The sequence below is a fragment of the Amphiura filiformis genome, chromosome 15 (assembly GCF_039555335.1).
Source record: "Amphiura filiformis chromosome 15, Afil_fr2py, whole genome shotgun sequence".
Classification (NCBI taxonomy): Eukaryota; Metazoa; Echinodermata; class Ophiuroidea; order Amphilepidida; family Amphiuridae; genus Amphiura; species Amphiura filiformis.
In genome coordinates, this window is record NC_092642.1 from 43,355,743 (window position 1) to 43,380,596 (window position 24,854).

A 24,854-nucleotide genomic window follows, 5' to 3' on the forward strand; every position below is an offset into this window, starting at 1 on the left:
CTAGATCAAAATATCTAGGACTCGTTTTTTCATTTTTTTGAATTTCGACTAACTTTGAGAAATTTAGCCAAAAATGGTCAAAAAATGCTGATTTTCAAAAAATCATAAAAAGCCTGATTTTGGCACAAATTTCAAATATTTTTGGTGAAATTGGTAAAAATTAAAAAAAATGAAAAAACGGGTCCTAGATATTTTGATCTAGTTTTAAAAAATTAATTAAAACAAGATTTGGCCCAAGAATTTTTTTGTTACGGTGCATAAAAAAGAAGTGGGCCAAAAACCGTTATTTTTGGGATTTTGGGCCAAAAGTGCCATTTTGGCCCAAAATGACCTCACAGATGAACTTATCAAGTCTTTGCCATTCTAAATATGTATACTTTTATATACTTTAGACCAATAATTTAGAAGCTATGAGGCCCGAAAGTTTCCATAATTCCAGGGTTCAGACCAACCTTAAGCCCAATTAGTCCTATACCAATGCTTACAATTTCACACCGTACATCACCTAGAAAGATAAACCAATGAAATGGATCCACATTGGTAAGGCAAGCCTGCTGGCTTAGGAAACTTGACCACAGGGATGCAAATTGTGCGGGAGCGGGGAGCACCGCTCCTAGGAAATGGGAGTCAAAATTGAGGAAACAATGCCTTGAGCAAAGAGAGAGAGAGAGAGAAAAAGAGGGAGGGAGAAGAAAAGAAAGAGGAAAGAAAAGGAAAAAAGGGGGAAGAGGAAAGAGGAAGAAAATGAGGGGAGTGAGGTAGAAGAGATAACGTAGAGGGAAACAGATCTCAGCTAAAGAACAAGTTAATAATCAACAAGTTGACAGCAGTGAGGCAGTGAAGCTACCGAATGGAAGAGAGTAAATCTCAAGACACTGGTTGTGCAAAATTTTGAGGAATTCACATGTTTGTACAAAATATAGGAGCCTTAAAAGAGGAATGTGTTGTGTAAGAATATGAAAATGGTTGGCAATGGTTGAGGAAATTTACAATTCATCACGAGACTAGGTATTCAATGTAATTCAAGAGGGAAAAAAGAAGATGCGTGAATGTAGGTGGTAATGGGGCACCTATCTGAGGAAATTTATACAAAGCAGCAATTTATTGAAAAATTGTAGTCATTAAGGAAATTCAGTGTATCAATACTAAAAAATCAGAAGTGCCAGTGAGTTGTAAACAACCTGGAAAATCTTGAGGAAATAAATTTAAAATGAAGAAACATAAAGCACTGAACAAGTTGTAAAAGTAATGGGCCTGCCAAATGAACATTAAGAGGGTAAAATTTAAAAAGGCAAAAATGGAGATACATCGTCAGCAAATGGATGCACCATAATTCATTAATTTAGCGTCAATATGGCACATTTTTTCGCGCGCATTTGTGCCATTAACTTATTCTGTCACAAAAAGGTGCTTGATTCACTATACTTTTTCCAACCCCACCCCCCCCAATGTCAATAAAGAAATCTACGCCACTGGTCTACACAGAGCTCACTTTACACATGACTTTGCTCACCGAATGCAACTGTAGCTGAGAAAGATTTTCGAGATGCTGGACAGAAGAGTAGTACAAAACACAATGCTCCCAAGATTTTGTTAAACTAAGATGTATATACGTTCTGATTTGGGAAGAAGTTGGAAAGGGTGGCTTGAGGCAATGGAGCAATGCCCTGCAGGGCAGAGCCCCCTGACTAATATGAAAGAGAAATGTGCTCACTCTGACAAAAAATGAAAGGAAAATCGGTGGAGGGGGAAGGAAAAGTAAAGGGGAAAAAAGACCGTGTGCCACCAATGTGCCACACTAGTTTGAAATACCAACTTTTGCGCGCTACGCGCGCACATCGTCCCAAAAAAACCCCTTAGTTTGAAAGCTCGAAGACTTAACATGTAGAGTCTCTCTGAAAAAATGCTATGTTACCATTGTCGTCTTTCGAAGTGTAGAATAAAGATATATTATGTCTGCTTATGATTGAGGAAATCTTGAGCCTAAAAACCTTGCTCCTGAGGAAGAAATCACAATTTGCACCCCTGCTTGACCACTAGCCAAGCTTCGAGAAATTGGACCTAAGAGGCTTTGTGTTTCTGGCATGATGGAATGAAAGGGCAATAGGCAAGAAGGTAGTTTCAAAAATGAAATTAAATAGATATGTAATTTTTGAAACTTCCTTCTTGCCTATTGAATGGATAAAAATTGAACTAAATATGCAGAACAATTTCAAATTTAGCTATCGATTGAAAGGCACACCAGTTTGTTATACAGGGAGACACGTGCGTTATTATTGACTTACTCTGTTTCTCATTTATTTTCTCATTTTTTTATCGTTCATATAGACTTTTGTTTGTTGCTATGTTACTTTTATAGATATTTTACTCAACTTAACCTGTATGGGTCTCAAAAACCTCTATACAATCAATAAATGCAACTGTTTGTTACCCGATGTTGCATGCATAACCTAAAATTTACCCGAATTAAATAGATTTCGAATTGTTCAGTGTTCATTTTGCTTCACTGTAAAACATTATGTTTACATGACAAAGCTTTCAGCTGTCGTAGTTTTACTAATGGGATATTCCAGTTGAATTCCATACACCCCTATGGAAGACATGATCTTAATCTCCCACACAGGGGGTGTAGATTTCAAATGGAGTCACCGACTCAAGTAACCCCTAATTGAAATGTACACTTTCTGTGTGAAGGTTAAGGACATGTCTTCCACAGAGGGTGTATGGATATTAGCTGAAACAGCCCACTTGACCGACTGAATTATGTATTTGCATGAGGTGACCTATTTTTTTCTCCCAGTAACCTAAATAGCGCATGTTTTGTGATAAATGTGTTGAGCCAAAAATCGATTACTATAAATCAATTAGAAAGTAAATATTTTTCAATTAATATGAACAGAATATTTCTGTTCTTTTGAATGTATATTGATAGGAACCCACAAAAGAAAATGGTTCTCTAAAATATATTATTTGTGACTCGTTCCCACAATACTAGCATGACGTCAGCAGAGTCATATAAGAGATGAAAGCATAATAAGGTCGCTCCGCAAAGGTTTATATATATGCAAATAAGGACCTTAATATTCATAAGTGTGCAATTAACATCACACCAAGCCAATGGTCACAAGAGGTCGTCATTCTCTGTCACCCTACCAACCTTAATTTAATGTTGATCGGCTGTTGTATTTAATCTGCAGAGTGGATGATGGAAATTAAGGCAACAAATGCAAATAAACTCATTAATATTCATATGCAAATAATATACCACAATAGTATACAGCTCAAGAGGTCATCATATTCTATCACCATGCCATGTTAGAAATTCATCGGCAGTGAGGATTGTTTAAACAATTGCTGCCTGTTGACCCCTTTGTTATTAGTCTCTCACTACCGCGTATATTCCAGTTATTGCGCCAAAACCAAAACAAATCGGATCAGTTAAAAAAATTTACAATATATTCTTAATTATATAAAATAGTCAACTTGTCCCTATCCGGGTTATGGGAACATTTATTGCATTCTCTCAATACATTTTCATAACATTTTTGTTTCCCAGAACACCAACTTGGTACATCGATCGTGTCTAAATTCTATGCTGATTTTGCAAGTCATATCTGCTCTTTCTGTTTTCAATTTCAAAAGCTATATACTGTTGATATCAGTGTGGATGAAGAAGCTATCTACTGCTGATATCAGTGTGAATGAAGAAACTATATATCTACTGCTACTAGTAATATCAGTGTGGATGAAGAAGCTATCTACTGCTGATATCAGTGTGGATAAAGAAACTATCTACTGTTGATATCGGTGTGGATGAAGTAGCTATCTACTGCTGATATCAGCGTGGATGAAGCAACTATCTACTGCTGATATCAGCGTAGATGAAGCAGCTATCTACTGCTGATATCAGTGTGAATGAAGAAACTATCTACTGCTAATATCAGCGTAGATGAAGCAGCTATCTACTGCTGATATCAGTGTGAATGAAGAAACTATCTACTGCTGATATCAGTGTGGATGAAGTAGCTATCTACTGCTGATATCAGTGTGGATAAAGAAACTATCTACTGCTGATATCGGTGTGGATGAAGTAGCTATCTACTGCTGATATCAGCGTAGATGAAGCAGCTATCTACTGCTGATATCAGTATGGATGAAATAACTACACTGCTGCTGTAGTTGAAGAAGCTACAACTGTTGAATTTGTGTGTGAGTTTGGACGTGCCCGTAAATTTACAGGTTCATTAATAATTGTTTACCAATTTAGTTGATAATTATAGCACATACGAACAACGCTTTCAATGCAATCTCAATTTCACGACTTCAATTTACTCTTTGCGTGTTTCTAACAATCAAATTAGACGTATTCTGATTGAAGGTCACAAACATACCTTCATGTCAGCAGCAATTACAGTGTTGTCGAACCAAGAATTAATTACAAGACAAAGAAGAGGCTGAAATCAATATATCAAGGCGCCTAACATATATATGAAACACATTATTACCTATGATATTAATCAAATATCAATATTGAGTGAAATGTCAATGATCAGAAAATCGTTTGACTTGCCCGTGCACTGATCAGAATTATTACCACTGCACTTGTGATGTGCTCTTTTAATTTCGCTGCCAGTTTATCGATCTGTAAAGTCATAATTAACTTACTGAAACATGTACTTCTCTCTCTTTTGTTTATACATATTTTATACTGTCTGAAAAGGGCAATCACAACCTTCCCCTTTTCACAATATACTCTAGTCAATTGTGGTGCGAAGGAAACATGGTAGTGAATTTAATGTCTTCATACATTCATTTTATACGAAATTTGGTCATCATTCCTGTGAAAATACAAATGGAACATACGTATTGAGTTAAATGGATGATGTCAACTAGTAACAGCTATGACATAGATTGTACAACAATAGACATGATAGAAACAAGTGATGGAATTCCCACGCTTTAAATTCTTGTGTTGCCGATGCGGATGAAGAAGACAGAGAATTGAATTGCCTTTTGCGACAGAGGTTTGTAACGCGGGATAACGTTTCTCAATAGTATATGTGAATCTTGATTTAGGCTACTCTGTTAACGTCGATCAACGGAAATTGTGAACAAGTAATATCGCATATACCGGCAAGCAATCTTTCTCCTTCACCCCGTGATTCGATGAGTAAAAAGCGAAGTGAAGTAATTCAGATACAACAACACGGGTATTCAAAAGAAACTGACATTGTTCGAGTCAAAACGTGAGCACTTTATGTCGTATTGGGATCATTATGTACGCATATTATAACAGAATGAAAAAACATATTCTTTATACTTGTACATTTCGATAATATAGTGAGTTTTAATACCAGGTTTGCATTGTTTCTATTACAACTGACGCTTAAAATATGTGCACTTTAATGTTGGCAACCATCGGAGAATTAACTAACATAAGCGAGTACATTTTCAGTTTATAATCGAGAGAAATGACATCACTGAGGTGGAATGTTTCCGGGAATGTTTCGTAGTAGCTTCAGTTGTTGTTATTTAAGCAGATACAGTGAGGATAATAGCAATGACGCAAAATGACAATGGGACCGTTTGGGCCACTAAAGTCCACCCGATGTCAGAAGATGACCAAACTAGAACAGATAACACTGACGTTGACCGTAGTAAAGCAAAGACGAACTACAAGTTGGAATTCAAGGAATTTGGTGGAAATACAACTCTCCATGGCCTTAGATATGTTGCTGATTCAGAAATGCATATTCTAAGAAGGTAAAAAATTTTGAATGAATGAATGAATCTTTGAATGAATGAATCTTTATTTCCATAATAAAAAACAACAAAATACAAAGAAATTCAACATCATAAAAATAAAACAAGACAATTATGGAGGAGATGATCGAAAGGCCAATAAGGCCAGCATTGAACATCCCCTTACAGAACTAAATTAATACAATAACAAACAAACAGAGTATATTAAGCCTATCACACAAGAACAAAAACGGGGCTCCAAGAACTAGTTGTAAAATGAGATTAGCTGTGTTTTATATTTGTTTCGAAAATGTTTGATTGAGTTTGCTACTTTAAGGTTATCGTTCAGGGAATTCCATAACAGTGGGCCGGTAGTCCTGATTGAATGATCAGTGAGTACTTTCTTGTTTCTTGTTTGATTATACTTATTACTGTTTCTTGTGTGATAGCTATGAATATCGGATCGTTTTAGAAAGAAACTGTCAAATGAACATGGCAGTTGTTTAATAGAATATTTATACATGTATACACCTAGTTCTAGTTTGAATATATCATATACATTGAGCATATTGAATTTATGAAATAGTGGTCCAGAATGGCTTCGATAATGGCTATTTGAAATAGTTCTCATGGCCCATTTTTGGAGCAAATGTATTTTATCAAGATATGTTTTACATGCATTCCCCCAGGTAAGTATACCATAATTAATATAAGGCAAGACAAGCGTACAATAAAGCGTGTGCAAAACACGCCCAGGTATAAAAAAATTTCAACTTGTTTATCATACCTATATTCCGTGAGATTGTTTTTGAGATTCCGTTGATATGGTTTTTCCATGTGAGATTTTGGTCGATAATTACACCTAAAAATTTGGTTTCGGTTACCCTTTGCAAGTTTGTACCATCCAAAGTAATATCTCTGTTTTCTTGTGAATTATTTATCGAAGTCATTCTAGGGGTACCCATAATCATGTAATTAGTTTTACTAGCATTTACAGAAAGTTTGTTTGCTTTAAACCAGTTACTTACTTCGGATAACTCTTTATTTATTAATGACATTTGATTAGCAATATCATTGCTTGAGTATAAAATTGTCGTATCATCAGCAAACAATACAAAGTTTAATATAGTCGAGGTATTTGTTATATCATTTATGTACAAAATAAATAGTAAAGGACCTAATATTGTTGCGCATTATCATGATTGTCTTAAGTTGAGATCAAATTTATAGATTTTTCAATTACCATATAAATGTATAATTGTAAGGACAATACAGGTTTACATAATATCGCACCCATTACTTTGTATACGGCTCTTTTCACACGCTGAATGGCATCATATTGTCGAGAACTATATTCTTTGAAACCAAGAAAATTTATGGGAGAATGAGAAGTACTAGGATGCGTGTAGCAAGAAAGAAAATCCGAAAAACGCGCTAATTATGCTAAAAGTAGATCCGCTGTACACTGACTTTGCGTTGTACTGAGTAATTTTGTTATTGTAAATAGTAAAGTACATGTATATAGAAAGCAAGAGAGTGGAAAATATTCAATATTCCCCTATTATCTCCGATCTCCTCTAATGACGTACTCGATCCTCGTAAATTTGAACAAAAGACTTTTCTTTATGTTTAATATCATATTTAACAGAATTCTTGAATCTGTTAATTGAATTAAAATTGAATTAAATAATGCTTGCATAGCCACTGAAGTTGAGTGGCAATTCATTATTTCTCTTCCTGTTTGACGGTCTAGCTAAATATATGTCTCTGCCAATCTTCTCTCTGTCTCTGTTGGTCTTGTCACTCTCTCTCTATTTACCCCCGGGGCACTCAACTTTGGAAGTGACGGTATGTGCCTGTTAATAGGCCCCCTCTTTTGAAGTCGACTATGCCCGTGATCCCCCTTTTTTTTAAAGCCATACCCGATGACCCCCTTTTTTTAGTTGCGGCTACCCAATGACCCCCTTTTTTTGCTTGCGGCTACCCAATGACCCCCTTTTTCTAGAATAGCATCATCAAAATGCAACAAAAAATGCCGAAACTGTCAACTTTTGCTCCATTTGTTCAAAATTATGCCAAAATTTTCAAAGTTTTGCTCCATTTTTTCAAAATTTTCTACCCGATGACCCTTTTTTTTAAATCTTATACTCGATGACCCCCTTTTTTCAAAATATTGTACCCAATGACCCCTTTTTTATTTTGTTTGTACCCAATGACCCCTTTTTAAAATAACGCTTTGTACCCGATAGGCCCCTACTTCGCGACTCCGGTAGGCACACATACCCGTCACTTCCAAAGTTGAGTGCCCCCCCCCCCGGTATTTACCCAGCAATTTCTCTCATATTATCTGTACTTTTGGGCGTTACCGTAATGTAACGCGATATATCATGCTTATGTTTCTTTATTTTCGATTCCTTCTTCATATAATTTTGTTTATTTCCAATTTGATTTGCTTGGAAATTGTGTACTCGTGACTTTAGCTTTCGCCGTTAGCAAGAAAAGAATTACGCTAACGCTAATACTAATTGACACCATATTGTTTTCGAGAACCGCGTTGTTTGAAAACAAGAAACGTTATAGTAAATTAAATCTAACTGTATTAGATTTTGTATTATTTTGTAAATTAAATCTAACTGGAAATAAAATTTGCAACTCACTTTGCTACATTGAGTCCGACAACATCGACTTCATCAGGCATCTTGATTGATGTTGTGACGTCAGACGGCGAGGAATGTCTCGACGTCACACCATCAGCAATCAGATGACTGATGAAGTCCGATGTTTTCGGACGCAACGTAGCAAAGTGAATTGCAAATTTTAGTTCCCGTATAAGATTTAATATACAAAATAATGTTTTGAACTGCTGGATGAATAATACACACCAAGATTTAATGGGGAATGCTGTAGGCACCTTTGTTCCATAACCATTAAAGTATAGGACATTTTTGTTTTTGCTATAGCCCCGAAATGTATTTAATTATGTTTGTACTCACTCAGGTAGCATTGTGTGTGAATTTTACATCCGAACTAATAGTAGGGTACAGAATGGAGGTCCCGTTCTCGGTGTGAGTACAAGAAGTTTTGAAGGTGTTTTTTTTATAGATTTTAGGACGCTGAATAAAATGGGAGGGGTCTGTACCATCGAAAAGTGTGGGGAACTCTCGCTAGAGGGCGTTTTTCAAAATGGCCGCCAAAATCCCTTAAAATCACCATAACTTGGTCAGAGAAGCACCCAGCAGCACGATTCTGATGTCTATACCCATGTTTTTAGGGTCAAGGAATCCAATAGAGTCATTTACAACAGCCTAGGACCTATCATTCCAAGATGGCTGCCAAAATTTCAAAATGGCCGCCAGTGAAAATTAATTTGGCCATATCTCGGGTGCAGAAAGTCCTAGAAGTATGATTCTGGTGTCTATACCCATGTTTACAGGGTCTAGAAATCCATTAGAATAATCTAGAACAACACAGGACCTTAAAATCCCAAGATGGCCGTCAAAATTGAAAAATAACCGCCACTAAAATGCAGAATTTTGCCTATATCTTATCTTATCTGTGGTTTAGACGGCTTTATCGTAGAATTTACGATCCTTATCTGGGGCTAAGATGCCTTAACCTTAGCATGACACAGTCTAAACCCCAGATAAGGTACCTAAACCCCAGATAAGGCGCCGTAACCCCAGATTAAGGGACGTAGACCCCAGATAAAGCAGGCCAAACCACAAATAAGGTGCCTTAACCCTAAATAAGGAACATAAACCACAGATAAGTCATCTAAACCCCACGTAAGGTGCCTTAACTCTAGATAAGGGTCGTAAACCCCAGATAAGGCATCTAAACCCCAGATAAGAGATGTAAACCCCAGATAAGGCAGTCTAAACCCCAGATAAGGCGCCTTAACCCCAGATAAGGAACGTAAACACCAGGCATCTAAATCCCAGCGCCTTAACTTCAGATGATGGACGTAAACCTAGGATAACACAGTCTAAACCCCAGATAAAGCATCTAAACCCCAGATATGGGACGGAAGCTCCAGATAAGGCAGTTTAAACTTCAAATAAGGCAGTCTAAATCCCAGATAAGGCAACTAAACCAAGATAAGGTGCCCTGATAAGGCGTCCTAACCCCAGCTAAGGGATGTGAATCTAGGATAATGCAGTCTAAACCCCAGATAAGGGGACCTAACCCCAGATGAGGGACGTGAATCTAGGATAATGCAGTCTAAACCCCAGATAAGGCGCCCTAACCCCAGATAAGGGACGTGAATCTAGGATAATGCAGTGTACCACAGATAAGGCGCCCTAACCCCAGATAAGGGACGTGAATCTAGGATAATGCAGTCTAAACCCCAGATAAGGCGCCCTAACCCCAGATAAGGGACATTAACTGGAGATAACGCAGTCTAAACCCCCAGGTAAGGCGCCATAACCCCAGATAAGGGACATAAACATATGATAACACAATCTAAGCCCAAGATAAGGCACCTTAACCGCAGATAAGGAATGTAAACCCCAGATTAGGCAATCTAACATCAGATAAGGTGCCTTAACCTCAAATAAGGGACGTAAACCAAGGATAACGCAGTCTAAACCCCAGACAAGGCATCTGAACCCCACACAAGGCACCTTAACCCCAGCAAGGGGACGTAAGCCCAGATAAGGCAGTCTAACAACCAGAAAAGGCACCTTCCCTCAGATAAGGAGCGTAAACCCCAGATAAGGCATCTAAACCCTGGGTAAGGTGCCTTATCCCTAGATAAGGCACGTAATCTGGGGTTTACATCTCTAATCTGGGGTTAAGGGGCCTTATCTGGCGTTTAGATGCCTTATCTGGGGTAGGTGCCTTATCTGTGGTTTAGACTGCCTTATCTGGGGTTTACGTCTCTTTTCTGGGGTTAAGGCACCTTATCTGGGGTTTAGATGCCTTATCTGGGGTTTAGATGCCGTATCTGGGGTTTGCGTTCCTAATCTAGGGTTTAAGGTGCCCTATTTGGGGTTTAAACTACCTTATCTGGAGCTTACGTCCCTTTAATATCTGGGGTTACGGTGCCTTATCTGGGGTTTGGATGCCTTATCTGGGGTTTAGACAGTGTTATCCTCAGTTAACGTCCCTTATTAGGGGATAAGGCAGCTTATTTGGGGTTTAGACTGCATTATCCTATATTTACATCCCTTATCTGGGGTTAAGGTGCCTTATCTGGAGTTTAGACTGCCTTATTGGGGTTTACGTCCCTTTTCGGGGGTTAAGGTGCCTTATCTGGGTTTAGATGCCTAAAGAATGGATCTGGGATTTAGACAGCCTTATCTAGGGTTAACATCCTTTATTTGGGGTTAAGGCACCTTATATTGGGTATAAATGCCTCATCTGGGGTTTAGACTGTGTTATACTAGGTTTACGGCCCTCATCCGAAGTTAAGGCACCTTATCTGGGATTTTGATGCCTTATCTGGTGTCAACGTTCCTTATCTGGGGTTAAGGCGCCTTATCTGGGGTTTAGACTGCCTTATCTGGGGTTTACGTCTCTTATCTGGGGTTTAGATGCCTTATCTGGGGTTTACGACCCTTATCTAGAGTTAAGGCAACCTTACATGGGGTTTAGATGTCTTATCTGTGGTTTATGTTCCTTATTTAGGGTTAAGGCACCGTATTTGGGGTTTGTCCTGCTTTATCTGGGGTCTACGTCCCTTAATCTGGGGTTACGGCGCCTTATCTGGGGTTTAGATACCTTATCTGGGGTTTAGACTGCGTTATGCTAAGATTAAGGCATCTTAGCCCCAGGTAAGGATCGTAAACCCCGGATAGGACCATCTAAACCACAGATAAGATAAGATATAGGCAAAATTCTGCATTTTAGTGCTGGTTATTTTTCAATTTTGGCGGCCATCTTGGGATTTTAAGGTTCTGTACTGTTTTAGATTATTCTAATGGATTTCTAGACCCTGTAAACATGGGTATAGACACCAGAATCATACTTCTAGGACTTTCTGCACCCGAGATATAGCCAAGTTAATGTTCACTGGTGGCCATTTTGAAATTTTGGCAGCCATCTTGGAATGATAGGTCCTAGGCTGTTGTAAATGACTCTGTTGGATTCCTTGACCCTGAAAACATGGGTATAGACATCAGAATCGTTCTGCTGGGTGCTTCTCTGACCAAGTTATGGTGATTTTAAGGGATTTTAGCGGCCATTTTGAAAAACGCCCTCTAGCGAGAGTTCCCCACACTTTTCGATGGTACAGACCCCTCCCATTTTATTCAGCGTCCTAAAATCTATAAAAAAACACCTTCAAAACTTCTTGTACTCACACCGAGAACGGGACCTCCATTCTGTACCCTACTATAAGTGCTATTCTTTTTTATGGGCATTTTAGTGTCTTGTCTTTTCAATATTGCCGTCCATTTCTAAACGTCACCCACATAGACTTTACATGTAAAATAAAAAGGCTCATAAAAATTTAATAGCACCTAGTTCGGATGTAAAATTCACACAAAATGCTCTTTGAGTGATTATAAAGATAATTAAATACTTTTCATGCGGGGGGTATGTGGAATTTTTTTTAAATGTATTCCTTGTACAATGAAATTTCACAATAAAATGTCCATTGGAAACAAAGGTGTAGGGGTCACGGGTTATTTTTAGCTTGGGGTCATCTTAGATTCAAAAGCTATCGAACTGGGTCAACCTTCGGTTATGGGTCTAATACTTGGGGTCAGGGAAATTTGAATAATCGTTTTTGATTCAGGGGATGGTTATACGGGGTCACAGGATCTCAGGTGAGGTCACCTCCTTAGAGTCAAAGGGTGTCCGATTGGATCAATCTGTGGTCACGTGGTCTAACTTGGGGTCAGGGATATTATTTTAAATAGTCGTTTTTTGATTCAGGGGTAATTTGATTGTCATATGGGGTAACGAGGTCTTAGATGGGGGTCACCGTAGAGTTATGGGACCTCAGATGGGATCAACCACGGTTCACGGGTTCAGGGGTCGATTGCATGGCTGTTTTTGATTCGGGGTAATTTGATGGTTACATGGGTTACGTGGTTTTGGTCATCTTAGATTCAAAAGGTCTAATATGGGGTCAACTTTGTTTCATGGGGTTCACATTTAGAGTCAGAAGTCAATAGCATAGTCGTTTTTGATTCGTGGGCCATGAATGTTTATATGGGGGTTTATATGGGGTCATCTTAGTTTCAAAGGCATACTGCAGTTACTGTCCGTTTTCCTATACACAATACACAGTGCTCTCACCATTGACGGGTGACCTCTACAAATAGTGTATGTTAGAAGTATAGGTAATTGCCTAGTTAACGTCACTGTGTGAAAAATAACCGGCCAATATTTAAAGTATTCTCTGAAATTCTAGAAAATATAGTTTTGTAACATGTCCTAAATTTTTAGCTAATTTAGGTGTTTGGAAATATTCGCACTTTGGTGTTTTAGTGTATGTTATAGGTAATAGGACATTGCCTAGTTAACGTCACTGTGTGAAAAATAACCGGCCAATATTTAAAGTATTCTCTGAAATTCTAGAAAATATATTTTTCTAACATGTCCTAAATTTTTAGCTAATTTATGTGTTTGGAAATATTCGCACTTATGTGTTTTAGGAAGGATATGTAAACGACAGATAACACCAAAAAATATGAAGAAATTATTTCCAAACTGTGTTAAGTCTGCAGCCATTTATTGCTTCTCATTTTCAAGAATGCTGGTTAACAATAAGCAGACTATTGTCTGATTTCGTAAACAAAAGCGCACACAGTATTGTTACTTTGCGTTTGCTTTATAATCGTTCACCCAACTGAAACTATAATACCAGCTCATTGCTCATTGCACAGGTAAAACAGAAACATGTGTAGTGTGGATTTAACCAGAGAATATCTGATTTAATCAGTTGAGCTGTTTTCAATGAATGTTATCTTGGTTTAATAGCTTTTAATGGGGTTTAAGTCCTGCAAAGGTCGAAGTGAATTCTATCTAGACATGACGGCATCATGGTCTAAGATATATTCGGTCAACTTTGTTTCATGTGCTCCAATTTAGGGGTCCAGGATCATTTTCATAGTCGTTTTTGACTCAGGGGGGTCATTAGAGGTCTTCGAGGGGTTCATTTACACTGTAAAAAATTGGCCGTAATTTTATGGTAGAATACCTGGCAACTATTGTTTTAGAACGAAATGTCCAATCGCCAATGTCTGGCCAACTTCACAATGCTCCAATAACGACAGATTTTATAACTTGGAATATGTACAAAATCAAAAGATGACAATTACAAATTATATATATTATTATAATAAAACTTCTATGTTTATATTTCAGATTATCATGGCTTTTAATTCTTATTGGTCTTGGTGTTTGGCTTTGTTTTGGCCTCAGTCATAATTTAAAGAAGTACTTCGAGCGTCCTATATCTACTGTAATAACAATGAACTATGTCAACAACATTACCTTCCCAGCCGTCACTATCTGCAATTATAATCAATTCAAAGCATCTCTTGTCACACCAACTCAAGTAAGTATTGCGAACAAGTGTATTGTTAAAATATCATTAAGTTTAATATTCGAGATGAGAGGGCCCGTTATACTTCACTTCACCCGACAGGGCATGGGAGGGTTACAATGTCCACAATTACACGTTACTCATTTCGGCAACAAGTGGACGGTTAACTCTGCCTTCTATAATATAATGTAAGTGACTTTGGGGTATGTACATGGTCACCATGATAACTGTTTAAGTGACCATGCATATACCCCAAAGTCACTTGCATTTATTATGGAGGGTAGAATTAACCATCCATTTGTTGCCGAAATGAGTAAAATGTAACTGTGGACATAGCTACTTCTGGTTCTAAGCCCTCGATATATAAACAGATAATGATTGCTGACAAGGGTGTACGGGGTGTGTGGGTTTGTGTACAGGGGTGTGATGGGCTGTGTGTGGGATGCTCACCCCCGTGCATCTCTGTCAGTGGGTGTAGTATTAGTGTGGGGAAGATCGGGGAAATTCTGAAACATGAAAGAGCACTTTACTATCACATTTGCTTCATGCACGTGTCAATATAAAGCAACACAGTAAAAGCTGTTTGATACAATATACGGGGTGGGTAGGGTGGATGTGGGGTAAAGAGTGGGGTGGAACGTATTATAATATTAGTGTGGAATGAATCGTTTGTGAGTGTATTGGTGTGTTCATTAATGAGTATATTTTTGTGAGGAAATTCTGAGACATGAAAGAGCACTTAACTATCTAGTTTGCTTTAAAACACAACAAATTATAGCAGTATAGTGAAAGATGCTTGGTGAATTGGTGTATGGGCTTGAGCTTGTGTGTGGGGTTGGAGGGGGGAGGTGGGAGTGTGTGTCGATTGGTCGCCGCATCTGTGATTGTGTTTGTACATGGACCTCGTTTTTTGGATGAATGGTATATAAGTTTATATACATTGTGGTATTGCTAGAAGTGGCATAACTACAAAGTGGGCGATTTACTACCGATTGGTTTAATTCCATGTGGTGTGTGGTTCATTAAATCAAAAACTATTTTCATTTTCATCTGCAGGCACTTTTGGTCAGCAGTGTCTTTAATATTGATCCAAACGAAAGACTGTATGTTAATTGGACTGCACAAGAGATCCAAAATGGTCGGCCTCTGGATGTTGATCAGTTTGTAAAAGTTACTACACACCGAATTGAAGATATGTTGTTCGACTGTCGATGGCGCAGTGTGGTAAAGTGTACTGCAGCTAACTTCACACAGACTGTAACTGATTGGGGAATATGCTATACATTTAACAATGACCCTATGAGTGCTCTGCAAGTAAAACAACCTGGTAGTGTCAATGGATTATCATTGAGACTCAACGTTGAACAATATGAATATACGTATGGGGAAAATACAGGCGCAGGTTTAAAGGTAATTTAATGGCAATTGCTATAATTCTTTGCCAGTGAATAGATGGCAGGTACTCGTAAAAGGCGCTTTCATTCTTCTGTGTGTTGATTCTTTAAAGGTACACAGCAAGCTGAAGGGCTGATCATTTTCGGAACTGCCACAACTACTAATTCATAGTCGCTTACATTTTACTCATGCTTGAAGACGAATGTACTTTGTTTATGGTCTGAACGTGAACTTAAAACAAATAAAATGTTTACCTGGGAATTGGGGGAGGAATATTCGGATTTTTAAGCTAATACGTAGCAGATTGGGCTAATTATGTATACTTTCAACTGGATAGAAAGTGATTGCTGGTCACTCGCTAAATTCACCTACTTTTGAACCAATTTTTTGGCTTCAGGAAATGGCAATATGGCACAGCTACATTAAGTTATTATTGGAGATATCAAAGTTTCAGGACACTAATTAATTTTTTCATGATAAAGTCGAGTGCCCTTTTTTAAAAATAGATATGATGTTGGGTTAACTATAGAGAAATAAAGATCTGATAAAATAGTGTATTGTTCTTGACAACTAGTCTTTATAATCATTGTTCATTGTTCTTCATCTTAAGGTTGGTCTGAACCCTGGAATTATGGAAACTTTCGGACCTCATAACTGCTAAATTATTAGTCTAAAGAATATAAAAGTATACATTTTAGAATGGAAATGACTTGATAAATTCATCTGTGAGGTCCAAATTTGGGCCAAAATGCTCATTTTGGAGAAAATCCCAAAAAACAGGTTTTTTGGCCCAAAATTTTTCGCGCAACGTAACAAACAAATTATTTGGCCAAAAATTTTTTTTAAATTATTTTTAAAAACTAGATAAAAATATCTAGGACCCGTTTTTTTATTTTTTTGAATTTCGACCAACTTTGAATAATTTGCACCAAAAATGGTCAAAAATGCAAAATTTTCAAAAAATCATAAAAAGCCTGATTTTCGACCAAATTTCAAATATGTTGAAAAATAAGTTGGTCAAAATTTAAAAAAATAAAAATACGGGTCCTAGATATTTTTATCTAGTTTTTAAAAATAATAATAAAAAATTTTTGGCCAAACAATTTTTTTGTTACGTTATAAAATTTAGGCCAAAAACCTGTTTTTTGGGATTTTCTCAAAATGAGCATTTTGGCCCAAATTGGACCTCTTAGATGAATTTATCAAGTCATTTCCATTCTAAAAATGTATACTTTTATATTCTTTAGACTAATAATTTAGCAGTTATGAGGTCCGAAAGTTTCCATAATTCCAGGGTTCAGACCAACCTTAATATGATTGTATCCTTTGAAGGTTTTGCTTCATCCACAAGGTCAGCACCCTTTGGTCAAGGAGCTTGGTTTCTCTGTTGCACCTGGGTTTGAGACATCTGTTAGCGTCAGATATAACTCGGTAAATTGTTGTTGGTGTTGTTGTTGTCGTTGTTGTTGTTGTTGTTGTTGTTGTTGTTGTTGTCAGTGTTGTTGTTGTTGTTGTTGTTGGTGGTGGTGGTGGTGGTGGTGGTGGTGGTGGTGGTGGTGGTGGTGGTGGTGGTGCTGCTGGTGCTGGTGCTGCTGGTGCTGGTGCTGCTGGTAGTGCTTTTCTTATTGAGCTTTTTGGGGTTTTTTTAAATTATTATTATCATTATTATTATCATTATTATTATTATTATTATTATTATTATTATTATTATTATTATTATTATTATTATTATTATTATTTCGTCGTTGCTCTTGTTATTATTGCTCTTAATTGTGCTTTTACTTTTTTGTACTTGATAATGTCCCCGTTGTATGGCTGTTGTGGTTAATGCGGTTATTTTTGAAAGCTTTTCAACGATTCTCTAATATCGGTCGATACAGCTGCCGAAGTGCAATCACACAACCTGTCGAGCACAGATGCGACATATGCGTTTGGATAGGTGTTAATCAAAAATACCTCAAAAAGAGCTAGGAACAGTGAGGGGGAAAGCAGGAGATTGATATCCAGGAAGCCGTTTGCTCAACAAGCAATAGACTTGATGAAGACAACACAGCCTAACCAGACAGCCAAGGACTAGACAGACCAATGGCTTCAGTCTTCCTCACCACTCCAGCGTTTTGTCACAGACCCAACAGACACCATCCCAGGCTTCAATCTACCCAGGTCTGCTTGGACAAAATTAAACCGCCTGAGAAGCGGAGTTGGACGCTTCAATGCCAACCTGTTCCAATGGGGCTTAAAGGAAAGCCCAGCATGCGAGTGCGGTAGTGAGGAACAAACAGCCGACCACATCATCTCATCCTGTCATCTCCATAGACCACCGAATGGTATTTCCGGCCTGATTGAAGTCGACGAAGCCACCAGGGACTGGTTGATGCATACTGGGCTTGAAATTTAATGAAATTTAATGTATTGGCTTCTATATCTTGTCTCTTCCTGACAAGAAGAAAAATACCTTAAAAGAGGCAAATAAGGTATAGTAGGCATACAATACTCCTTCCAAACATACTTATTATGACTCGGCGACTCGGCCTTAATCACCGTAGTCGTATGTACTGTAATTTTAAAGCATGATTTATAATTGCTTTAAATATATCTTTTTATTTATATCATGACAGATCACCAATTTACCGAATCCATATCGTTCAAATTGTACAATGAGATCCCTACTCTATTCAAAACAATACACAGTGCCTCTTTGTAGATATGAATGCAAAATTGCTTACGTTATCAACTTGTGCGGTTGTAAAGATATCCGATACCAAGGTAAGAGCGTGTATTCAAGCTAGAAGATATAATTCAGAAATGTATCACATAATTCACTGCTCTCATCTTGAACTAGTTTAAACCATCCAAATCTACACAGAACTTGATGATAGCTAGACCCTGCCCTACTGCAACGTTGAACTTCGGTTATTAACGATGACGATTTTGAGCTACTTTGCAAGCTCGGCCCTAGGTATGCTTCCGACGTCATTTTTAAAGCGTTTGCTTTATCATCATTTTACTGTAGCCTATGTTGCTGAGTGTTGTTTTTGATGTTAACGCGTATCATCCTTTCATCTTTTTCATCAGGAGATGACGTGAGAGTGTGTTCTCCACAGGAACAAATCGACTGCATTTATCCTGCAGAAGGTAACTAATTCATGACTAATTCTGAATAGCCCTCTTCACAGGCCTGGATCCGAGCATCACAGTGCAGCTGAATATGTATTGTGCTACATGGGCTCCCCAAGATTCATTCTTAAAAGCTTCCGGGAATGTGAAAGGAGAGGCTATCAATTATTTCCGATGCCACTAAGAAGGATATCTACACCCATAAAAGCTTGCTATCTGGTGTAAAAAATGAGTGTTGCTGGCATGAAAGTGTCTCATCCATCTTAAAACTAGTGACACTAGTAGTGTACAGATATTGGGTAATATGGCGATGCAAGAGATTGCTCAATAATTGGGGCTATGTCATAATCTCAACAGGGTTTAATAATATACTTGTGACATAGAGCAATCCTGGAGAATTATTACATAATCACATTTGCCTTGTGATGCCCTGAGCTCCATCGTGTTGTTTCCCAAGAGCATGAAGAGTAACTGCGATATTTGTTCTTGGGTGAACCAAACCTGCCTGGTTATCAAATTAATCAGTGACAAGGTTATCTCTGAATTTGACAGATGCTAATTGATGCAATAACATTAAAACATCAATTAACACCTGTCAAATTCAGAGATAACCTTGTCACTGATTACTTCACCCTAGAAGAACTGCTCTGGTGGGGCTTCAGCTTTAAATCAAAGTAAAATTTTGCATTTTTAAGTACATTCTTGTATCATTACAGCCAATTTCACAGCCAGTGACATCGAGTGTGACTGCCAAGTGCCATGTTCTTCCTACATTTATGAAGGCCGAATATCCATGGCTCACTGGCCTGCAATTCATATTGCATCTGAGATGGAGCGTACATTAAACGTCTCTCAAGATATGTCGGATGATTTTGCCAGGTTAGATATGAGAGCTTTTAGTAGAACATGTCCTGTTAAGTTCTCGGAAAGCGACGTTCACAAGACGAAATTTTGGATGAGAAAACGGACATTTTGATGAGAAACGGCTAAAATGGAAAGAATTTAAATTTTCTCATTCTTTTGGATGAGAAAATAATAATGTTTGTTTTGAGCTCAGCGGGGATTACCAATTCTCACTAGTTTTAATAAGACAATAATGATTGACACACACACCACGAAGTTTCTCATCCAAAAGAATGAGAAAATTTAAATTCTTTCCATTTTGGCCGTTTCTCACCAAAATGTCCGTTTTCTCATTCAAAACTTCCTCTAGTGGTTTGCACAGTAGTTTTTGTGGGACCTTAGAGTACATCAGACACACCAAATTGCATTTTCAATACAATGAATGTCCTTCTGATATCAAATAATTTTGATCTTTTTGAAATTCACGATATAATACAAAATCTAGGGCAAAAATATTAAAAATTGATATTTTTGAGATTTAACAGGCCTCAAAGACTATATAAGAGAAATAAAATACTACTCAAATAGAGTTGTTTCACTTAATGTACAACTGACAGCAAACAATCACCTATGTGTAGTGCAAGTGTATGCACCTACCAGCGAATATGAGGATGAAGCAGTAGAAGAAATGTATGAGGATGTGAGTAAGGCGATGGAAGAAAGTAGAGCGACCTACACCATAGTAATGGGAGATTTCAACGCCAAGATAGGTAGACGTCAATCCGGAGAGGAATCAATCATGGGAAGGTATGGAATTGGGGAAAGAAACAGAAGAGGAGAGATGCTACTTGAATATGCTACACAACAAAACCTGGTTATTGCCAACACTTTCTTCAAAAAGAAAGAAAACAGATATTGGACATGGGAAAGCCCAGGAGGAAAGATCAGGAATCAGATTGATTTTGTACTAAGTAGCCAGAGAGGCATACTACAGAATTGTGAAGTGATCACGAATGTGGACATTGGCAGCGATCACAGGATGATTAGAGCTAAGATACTATTGAACAAGAAACTGGCGAGACTCAAATTCATCAAGAATGCTAAAAGAGCAAACTTAATATAATGCGGCTGAAAGAAAGGAGGGAAGAATTGCAACTTGCACTCAAGAATCGATTCACAGCACTGGATATGGATGATATGGATATAGACGAAAGATCTACACTTATATCCAGCACAGTGACCGAGGCTGCTGAAGAGATAGCACCACAAGAAAGAACAAAGAAACCAAAAACCAAAGAAGATATTGAGATTGAGGAGCTAGATATTAAAAGAAAGATACTCAGAGAAATCATAGACAAAACTACTACTCAGAAAGTAGAGTACAAGGAAACTGTGAAGGAAGTTAGAAAGAAGAGGCGTCAGAGAAGTAGAAGAAAACGAAGAGAACAAATTGAGTCCATCCTAGAAAGTGGTAAAGGACCAAAACAAATCTCCAAAATGAACAGTAAGAAAACTAGAATCAGCCAGATGAAAGACAAAATGGTATTCCTACATCTAGTAGAGAAGAAATACTCAACATCTGTGCAGAGTTTTACCAAGACCTATATAGCTCTCATTCTAACCAAAGTAAACCAAACTTCTTGTCTCCAGATCAAACAGACATACCAAATGTAACTGTTAAAGAAGTAGAGACAGCAGTAAAACAAATGAAAGACAACAAAGCACCTGGCACTGATGACATATCCAGTGACGTGTATAAGATAGGAGGTGCGGAAATCATCACTCAATTAACAAGACTATACAACCAAATATTGACAGAAAAGAAGATACCAGCAGCCTGGAAGGAAGCTAAGATTATTCTTCTACATAAGAAAGGAGATAAAGAGGATATCAAAACTACCGACCAATTAGTCTGCTATCACATGCATATAAAATTTTCACACGAATCATTCAGAATAGAATCAAGAGAATCTTGGATGAAAATCAACCTAGAGAGCAGGCAGGCTTCAGAGAGGGCTTTTCAACAACTGATCATCTACATGCTTTGAACCAACTGATTGAGAAAGCAAATGAGTATCAGCTGAAGCTTTGTATTGGCTATATAGATTACGAGAAAGCTTTTGATTCGGTGGAACACAGTGACTTATTTGCAGCCTTAAGAAGCATTGGAGTTAACGAAGGGTATGTTAAGATTCTGGAGGACATTTACACAAACGCCACAGCTACAATCCACATAGATAAGGATGTCTCCAAGCCTATCCACATAAAGAGGGGAGTACGGCAAGGGGACACAATCTCTCAAAAAATATTCACAGCTGCCATGGAACAAATTTTCAAACAACTAGATTTAGACGAAAGAGGTATCAACATCGATGGAGAATGGTTAACTGACCTGAGGTTTGCAGATGATGTAGCCCTTACATCACCATCAGTAAAAGACTTGGAAGTTCAGCTAAATAGTTTGAACACTGAGAGCAGGAAAATTGGATTAAAAATACACAAAGGTAAAACGAAATACATGACCAACTTTGACACTACAGAGTCCATTGAAATTGACAATGAACCGATTGAGAAAGTAGATAGTTACAAGTATCTGGGCAAGACAGTCAAAATGGAGGACAACAAGAGAGGAAGTCTTACTGAGAATCAAGGCTGGCTGGTGTTGTTTTGGCAGGTACAAAGACATCCTTTGTGATAAAAAGCTACCAATGACATTGAGGAGGCGCATGTACGATCAATGTGTGTTACCCACCATGACCTACGGCGCTGAAACCTGGTCGACAACTAAAGATCTGGAACATAAACTCACCACGACACAACGAGCCATGGAAAGACGTATGCTGAACATAACTATACGCGACAAAATCAGAAACAGTGACATAAGAAATAAAACTGGAGTCAAAGACATCATGGAAAGGATCGGTGAAGCAAAATGGAGATGGGCAGGACATGTGGCAAGAAAAACGACAACAGATGGACAAAAAGAGTCACCGAGTGGCAACCAAGAACAGGAAAGCGTAGAAGAGGAAGGCAAAGACGAAGATGGCGAGACGACTTAACAGCATATAGAGGCACCACATGGGCAAGGGATGCGCAAGACAGACAGAAATGGAAGATTCTTGAAGAGGGCTTCATACTACAGAGGATGAAACAGCCTAGGTGAAGGTGAAGGTGAAGGCCTCGAAGTAAACTTTATAAATCTAATGATATGTACTAAAAATGTATGTAGCTGGAAGGAAAAGCCGTCCATCATTTGAAAATTTTGACCTTTCGTATTGAAGATACACATTTTTGCCAAACAATCACATCACGCGAGTGCATGACAGAATATTTGGCAAATTAGAACGATTCCATTACGTTGTCTACACTTTCTAGGGCGTAATATCGAAATGGTAACCAAAATATATGTGCCAAAAATGCGCGTAGACAATACTTAAAACTACTGAAATACTAGGGTTGTGAACATTCAGCATCATACAATGTGATATTAACAACCATCAAAAATTCTTTCTGATTTCTCTTTGACTTAAATTATGCAATATATCTAATAATATACATTGTAAATTTCACAATCATGTTATTGCATTTTTGACTATACCACAGAAGAAATCTACTAGATCTGAAAATCTATTTTGAAGAATTGAGCTATCAGGAAATTGAGCAGGTACCAGCTTATGATGTTGGAAGTTTGCAAAGTAAGTGTCACTCAAACGTTTGATAAATTTTGGGCCCATGTGATGTGCGGAATCAATATAAAAGCGACGTACTAACCATGTGGCCATTTCCAATAACCTTCTTTGATATTCGTTTTCTTTGTTCCAGGTGACGTTGGTGGCTATATGGGTTTATTATGCGGCATGAGTATCATTACAGTGGGAGAATTCATCGATTTCATAGCTATACTAATCTTCAAGAAATGTCAACGATAAAACACAGGGCCAGTGTATTATACACTACGCCAAAAAAAACCTTATAATTTTTCACAAGGTCATATCTTAAACTCTTGTCCATCAAAATAAACCAAAATTACACACACGATTACTTCAATACGATTTTCTAAACACATGTCAATAACTAAGCAGTTGTTCAACTGACACAACAGCAAAATGCACTGACATAGAACAGCTTCCTGGACCACATTCACAATCCAATAATTGGAACACAGGATAAGAAAACTGTGAGAATGTGAACAAGGTCCTTGCACAGATGATAATTCCCAAAGAGTAAGTGGAATAGTGTGGAACAAGACCTGTTTCTTAAAGAAAGTGTGTGAAAAGCAGAAAGCAGCACCGTTTCGTAAATTATCATCTGTTCAACGATTCTCACAGATTTCTTGTGCTGGATGCCAATTATTGGGCTGTAAATGTGGTCCAGGAGGCTGTTCCATATCAGTGCGTTTTGCTGTTGTTTGTCTTTGTCAATTTTATTCAATACAAATAAGAGTCTTCATAATTGGGCCAAGTTTGAAAAAAGGATTTAGACACTTAATATTTGTCATATTTGGGGCTTTCAAGTTATATATAACGGGTATTTTTCAGATAAAAAAGGTAGTATTAGGTAGTCAATCTATACACTTCAAATGCTGATATAATCTAATACATTATCTGTTTTCTTTATTTGTTACTTTTTACAACTTTCGACTGTGATTGTACCTGAGCCTTTATTATTAATTAATACCATTGGAGCCTATATATTTACTTCAATATAAATGAATTGGCAAAATAAACATTTTAATTACAGTTGGGAAATAATGTCAACATTATTTGGGTTAGCTATTTACTTTCAAATGCTAGTAATTTTTATCTAGTACTAGTAAATTCAAGCTAATTCATTTGCCAATATTGGCGGGAAATATCGATATTATACCACATACATGCCCCTTAGTACCACTCAAAATGTCTGAAATAATAGGAGAATTAGTGATAATTTGTATAAGATTTTAGCTATTTACTTTCAAATGCTAGTAATTTTTATCTAGTACTAGTAAATTCAAGCTAATTCATTTGCCAATATTGGCGGGAAATATCGATATTATACCACATACATGCCCCTTAGTACCACTCAAAAAGTCTGAAATAATAGGAGAATTAGTGATAATTTGTATAAGATTTTTAAATGTTTAAAGTGACAATTTGTATAAAAGATTTTTAAATGTTTCAAGAAAAATGAATAAAATATTTCTTTAAAGTTGCTTATTATAACATGTTCTGGGTTTATGAGTGCTAAATGTTAATCATGACGTCTTATATTTATAAGC

General features: G+C 37.4%; 1 protein-coding gene across 1 annotated transcript; it reads left to right on the forward strand.

Annotated features, from left to right (window-relative positions):
* The first annotated feature begins 5,505 nt into the window (after positions 1 to 5,505).
* LOC140171684 (acid-sensing ion channel 4-B-like) lies at positions 5,506 to 24,746 on the forward strand. The gene is made up of 9 exons (XM_072194978.1): positions 5,506 to 5,763; positions 14,062 to 14,254; positions 15,299 to 15,652; positions 16,970 to 17,068; positions 18,256 to 18,403; positions 18,713 to 18,772; positions 19,471 to 19,633; positions 23,201 to 23,292; positions 23,420 to 24,746. The coding sequence occupies exons 1-9, from the start codon at positions 5,561 to 5,563 to the stop codon at positions 23,524 to 23,526; spliced, it is 1,419 nt and encodes a 472-aa protein (XP_072051079.1). The 5' UTR covers positions 5,506 to 5,560; the 3' UTR covers positions 23,527 to 24,746.
* The last annotated feature ends 108 nt before the right edge of the window (positions 24,747 to 24,854 follow it).